Source organism: Benincasa hispida, chromosome 4 (genome assembly GCF_027475165.1).
Source record: "Benincasa hispida cultivar pf3 chromosome 4, pf3_genome.v1.1, whole genome shotgun sequence".
In the NCBI taxonomy this organism is placed as follows: Eukaryota; Viridiplantae; Streptophyta; class Magnoliopsida; order Cucurbitales; family Cucurbitaceae; genus Benincasa; species Benincasa hispida.
Genome location: NC_143481.1, coordinates 28830737 through 28837142, shown reverse-complemented (window position 1 = coordinate 28837142; position 6406 = coordinate 28830737). Strand labels below are relative to the sequence as shown.

The 6406-nt window shown below is 29.6% G+C and overlaps 1 protein-coding gene across 1 annotated transcript; it reads right to left on the bottom strand.

Moving 5' to 3' along the window:
• Positions 1 to 1862: 1862 nt before the first annotated feature.
• On the bottom strand, positions 1863 to 5822 carry LOC120075966 (uncharacterized). The gene is made up of 7 exons (XM_039029730.2): positions 5511 to 5822; positions 5141 to 5377; positions 4734 to 4770; positions 3642 to 3881; positions 3243 to 3290; positions 2395 to 2786; positions 1863 to 2120 (listed from the first exon to the last, which is right to left on the bottom strand). Exons 1-7 carry the CDS (start codon positions 5576 to 5578, stop codon positions 2045 to 2047), a joined length of 1098 nt encoding a protein of 365 aa, XP_038885658.2. The 5' UTR covers positions 5579 to 5822; the 3' UTR covers positions 1863 to 2044.
• Between the last annotated feature and the right edge of the window lie 584 nt (positions 5823 to 6406).

Genomic DNA, 6406 nt, shown 5'->3' with positions numbered 1-6406 from the left:
GGAAAAATGCACCATCTCCGTTTTTTTAAAAAAAATTCTTGATGTTTTTTTCTTTACCACCGCTTATTTTTTGACATTTTTTTTTATAAAAACGTCAAGTATTTAAAATTGCAATGTAGTTTTTTTTTTCCTTAAAGATGCAGAAAGAATTAATCGAAGAGGAGGTCTAAGATCTCATTCTCCCTCACTCTATTAGACTAGGCCCAACCAGCAATATTATTTTTGCTTATGAGAAATTGTTGCTTGTAATGGGAATTTTTCCTTTTTCTGATTTGGTTTTGATTTTTCCTTTAGAAAGTATTAGACACAGTTTTGTAAAATGAGTCCATAGTAGATTATTTGTACAGTTAACCCTTTCTTTTATTTGTTCTGTTTTTAATTTTCCTTTTCTAGTTAAGCCTCCAATTTCTGCACCAAAATGGTCAACTAAAGGCTACTTAATTCAATTTCTTTGGTATTTGTGTATCGGGGAATTTTCCATTTTTATCTCCACCATTTTAAATGTCTAATTTTAGTTTTCATATTTTTAATAAATCTAAAATTTAACCATCACTGCTGGTTTGTTATTGACTTTTTCCAAAAAAAATTATAATTACCTAGTGCCTTTCCACTATAAATTTTGAAAACACATTTACATAGTTTATTTTCTAACATAAAATTATTATTATTATTTAACTAATTTTGGTAAAATTTAACTTTAAAGGATTAAATGTATGATTTATTGTTGATAAAAGATCCATGGTTTAAGAGTACAAGGACTAACATTGAACAAGTTGTTCAAAATATAGAGACAAAAATTGAATTTTAACTTTTTCTAGAGATTTTTTTTTCCTTATATTGCAAGCCATTATGGTATAATTTTTAAGAAATAAATCTTTTGGAACCAATCCAATTTACGGTGAATGAAAATCTCCTTAATGGAGAGTTGAAAATATATTTTTAAAACATGAACAAAATCAAGAATCGAATTTATACCATTATTATTATTTTTGTTTTTTACAAATAAAGTTGAAAAATAATAGGGTGAACTCTCTTTGATCCTTGCTTAGGGTCTTGTTCTACTCATTGCTTCATAGTTTTCAGAAAGATATTATAAATTCATTTCGCACCTTTTCTTCCCATGTTATGACCTACGGCTAGGGACACATAAATCGAAAACATTGAAAAAAAAAATAAAAAAACAAAACCAAATCGACTTTTGATTCTGCAATAATTTTCAGTTCAGTTTGATTCTTACCTATAATCAATTGAAATATGTGACTTAGTTTTAGGTTAACGGCATGTGGGTATATACTCAACAACAAACTAAAAATTTATGTAAAGAGTGAGACTTGAACCTAGGTCTAAAAGGGTTACAAGATAAATTTATCACTGAACTAACTAACAATTTTAATATTTGGCAATTAGTAATATTATATTATATAAATAGCGTAAAATTGAGAGACTCGAACTTCCTAGACCTTAACTAAATCTGCCCCTATATACACTTTGTTTAATTCGCATTAGTTTATGGCCTTATTTGAGAGTTTGATATTTTTTTGTAAGGTTTGATTTCGATTCATATTTTAAATTCATAAACCTTAAGCTTGTGAACAAAACTCCACCATATATACATAAGCATGCAATTAAATAAAACTCCACCATATATACATAAGCATGCAATTAAATCTAAATTTATATAGTTGATTTTATATCTATCTAAATTTTACCATATGAGACCTTACAAATTTGGATTCAATAAAACTTCTAAATTTTACTTTTATCTCATATTCTGAATAGACGACATAAAGAATGGTGAACCTCAAGATGCACTCAAGTGTTTTTCTCTCATCTTCATATTCTAATGGTCGAACAATTAAACATATGGGTAATCAACCCATAATATCAAAGTTATGCTTTTCTTCATACTTGATATTTATTTAGGAGGAACTTAAGCTATCAAAATTGATCCCAAAACATCTCAACCAAAAAATCTAAAAGAAATATACACAAGTCCAAAGCACACAAGGAAAGGGAAAGCATTTACATTTATCATTTTCCCATCTCAAGTTTCTGCAGAGGGGTGCTTCAAACAATCGACAACATTGCACAATCCAACCGACCTGACTATATCTCCCAACCTGTCGTATTTCATACAACGATTAAGATATCACATTATTTAAATGAAAAACATACCACTGATACCACTCAAAATCCAACACCCTCACCTCATCATCACAAAAGAGAGAGAAAATACTATTTAGAAAAACATATTTTCATATCAAAGAACGACAACCATGAGAGTAGGCAAAAACTGCTAAAACATGAGCATATTTGTTTTCCTCTTTTAAGAATATGACAAATCTATTTTACTGACTTTGTATGTATTAGAAATAATCAAAAGAGATGACTCACCGATCAAAACTGTTTCGTGGTTTCTCCGAGTTGTGCCTCGACTTTAACAACTGATCCATGCTGTTCCTCGACTTGTCATCGTCCTTGAGCTTGTAGTCGGTGCTTGGTCTTGATTTCTCAAGACGACTACTACTATTGCTAACTCTAGATTTTTTGTTTCTTTCATCAGCTTGTTGTGGATTATTAATGTCGTGTTGTTTAAGGTTGATGTTCCTTGAAGGATGTAGCTTGTGTACGGCAGAAATGAAGTTACGAAGATGAGTTAAGTATTGTGGAAAAAGTTCTAAGTCACAATGGTTTCCGCCTTTGAGCCACAAAGGTTCATACTTATCTTTGCAAAGCTCCCATAGTTGCCTTCCATGGGAAAAATCCACAACTTCATCTTCAGTTCCCTAAAACAAAATCAAATTTTCATTATAAACAAAAACAAATGGGATTTTTGCTCTTATTATTATTTAGTTAAATTACCTGTCAAGTCCTACATCTTTAGGATTTTGTCCATTTAATCCATAAACTTTAACAAAATATTTAATAGGTACGAAAACTTTTTAAACTTCTTCGACAAAAAAGATTGAAAGTTTCTATTACACGCATATATTTTAAAGTTGAGAGACATATTCGACATAATTAAAAAAAATTTAATACAACAAATGGGTATGAGAATTTGAACCTTCTATCTCAAGAGAAGTATGAGTCAACTATTGCTCTTGAGCTATATATGCTCACTTGGATAAAAGTCTAACGATCTATTAAATATTATTTAAAATTCATAGATTAAATAGATAATTTGAATAATGTAGAACTAAACTTGTAATTTAAACTTATAATTTTGTAAAACATATACTCACATGAATAACTAACACTGGGCAATCAATTAGTGGAATCTTGTCAACATTCTGCAACAACAAAAATAAAATCAAGACTAAGAATTATGTGGACGATAATCTAAAAGATGTGGTGATCTAAAATTTTCCTTTTAAGTTAATATTACATAATTTCATATCTTAATTTATTCAAGTTTCTATAGAGTTTCTACTCCAAATATACTTTTTGAAATGTTTATAAAAAGTTCAAAGATTATAATACTGTAATTTTGAAAGTAATAGCATTATTTTTTAAACAAAGGACAAATCAAAAGTTAATATATGAAAATAGGATTCAAACTTAGTGATAGACATGGTGGGATATGGAAATAGGGAGAAAATGGAGGGCATATAAGCAAGAAAAAAAGAAAAGAAAAGAGAAACCTTGTAAATGTCAAACCAGAAAGTTTTCTTGAGAGTAGGATAGAGGACACGGAGGCCGGAGAGAATTGGGCTGTGGAGGACGACGGCCCTCGCCGCCGGCAGCCGTGTGGCCAGTTCCAAAGTGGGACCACTTCCGACAGATTGTCCGTACAGAATTGTTTGCTCTTCTTTTACACCGTACGTTTCTTGTAAGCATTTGTAGACTGCTTCTATGTCCGCGTACGTGTCTTCTTCACTTGCCTAACACTCATAAAACGACAACGTTTTCGTTTCTTTTTCGATTTGAGAATTAGGCCATTGGCTTTCGTTATACCAAGGTCTAAATGTCAATTTCCACCCAAATATCAAAGTCTTAATTTCACAAGTCCAATAAAAATACAGGTGGATATTTTTAAACAAATTATAAAAACAAAAAAAATATAAAAAATAAATTTAGATTAATAAATAAACATTTTATGCTTTTTAAACGATCTAACATATCTATTAGTTATATCATATTTACATTAATGACATATTGTTGCTTATTCTTTATGTTTCATGAATTTTTCTATAATACATTGTAAACTTCGATTCACTCTTTATGTCGATATCAAACTCATGGAAACACGGAGATATTAATAGAAATATTGACATGTTGATAGAAATTTAATACTATGATTAAACTCGAAATTTAAAACAACCTTCGAGAATGGAGTTAAAAGGAGAGAAGTCGATGTATATGGGTCACAATTATGTATGTGTTTAGTTTGTTTACACAAGTACGACAACTTTTTCTCTTATGAATTTAACTGGAAAAAATCTACATTAGTTGTTCACGGATGAATTTAACAGAAAAAAATCACACACACGTGTCTATCTCTAATACACATTCTTAAAATTTTCTCATTAGAGTTTAACTAATATTTTTTTTATGCATAGTTTGCTAAAAATAACTTTAATAACAATAAAAACTTTAAATTTGGATATGGATCAATATATATAATTCAAACAATAAATAGAAATTGTTTTCTCTAAAAAAACAATAAATAGAAATTGAAAATTTCAAAATTTCGTATTGTACTTGTATATAGCTAGAGAGAGATATAAATATACCTTTCCAGAGGACTGTCCATAGCCAGAATAATCATACCTACACATCACACCACAAAAATGTTCAGAATTTCCCAACATTCTCTCTCTCTATATATATATTTATATTTATATAATTGTTTAAAAATAATTACAAGAAATATTTTTAGTACACATATATAATCATTTTATACTTGTATATTATCATTTCTTAGTACAATATTTGGTTTAGAAATTATTACAAATAATAATAAAATTATTTCCAATAATAAAATAAGTTAAATCATCAATTAACTACCTCAATTCAACACTAACTCAAAAATCGTAAAATGTTTTTAATTAAAAAAATATTTCTAAACACTTATAAAAAGTCATTCTAACACGAAAAGAAATTAGGGTTTTTGACGTGGAAATGAATAATTCTTACTAACCCAATAATGTTGACACCCAAATGAAGACTAAGTTGAATGAGAAGTTGGTAAATCTGGCCAAGATCTGCAGCATTTCCATGGGAATAAAGCACTGTCAATGAAGAACAAAAGTTCTTCACATACATACACACAATCTCATTCCTTCTCTTTGTCTTCACTTTCAGCACATCCACATTTTCTCTCTCCTCCACGTTCGACATCCTCAATTTCCCGACGATCTTGTCATCGGAAAACACGCTAATAAAATCATAAACAAAAGATTAAATTTACCATGACCCATCTATCTATTTCAGATCTTAATAAATATTTAACGAAAAACTCAATGTGATATATATCATAATAAAAGGTTCTATGTCCGAACTCCTATAACCTGTAAGATGGTGGATCGGGTGGGAAGAACGCAAACTTGGCTGCCATCGAGGAAGCTGCTGACCCCATTGCGGAAAGATGGAACCTTTGTCAAAAATTTGTTTGGCTAGAATTGATGCATGATGAAGAACTTTGAAGTGTTGTCGTTGTGTTTGGTGGCCAAGAAAATATTTGGAATTTTGAAGGAAATGTGAAGGATTTGGAGGGAATTTATGTGGGTGTGAGTGTCTTTTAAAGAAGAAAGGAATGATTAGCGGCGGTGAAGTGTATGATTATATAAATACAGATAAAAAAAAGGCATTTATTTGAAATCATATTAATTGTTTTTTCATTTTCTCTTTTTATAAAAAAAAAGAAAAGAAAAGAAAAGGAAAAAAGTTGAATTTGAATTTGAGTTAATTGGAGAAAGGGGTCCCCTCTAAATTAAAGATCAAAGTTGGGGTCTTGTCGTTTAAGGAATTAAATCGGATGATGTGATTTTACTCCACTAATTCAATATCTATAAAGAATTAATTCAATATCTAGACTGCCATTAAATAATATTAATAATAATAAGGTGAAAAATTAATTTATTTCCTTCAATTGTGGGATTGTATATCGGTTATGTGATTTTGGGCCGAAAAGATAAAACAGAATCTAAGCAATAGGGAAAAAAATTAGAGTAAAAAACAACACTCTTAGACCAAAATGGATCTAGAGGAGAAAGTTAGCCATATATGATCGATTTCTATTTTTGGTCTAGAGGAGAGGGTTAGCTATATATGATCGGTCTCTATTCTAGTAAAATAGACAATGAGACATGCCCCAGTAGGAGGAGATAAATAGTTTTCGTAATGTAGCTTTCAAAACTTTATGGGAATAAAGTAGATCATCTATTCTTATAAATATGTTATTATA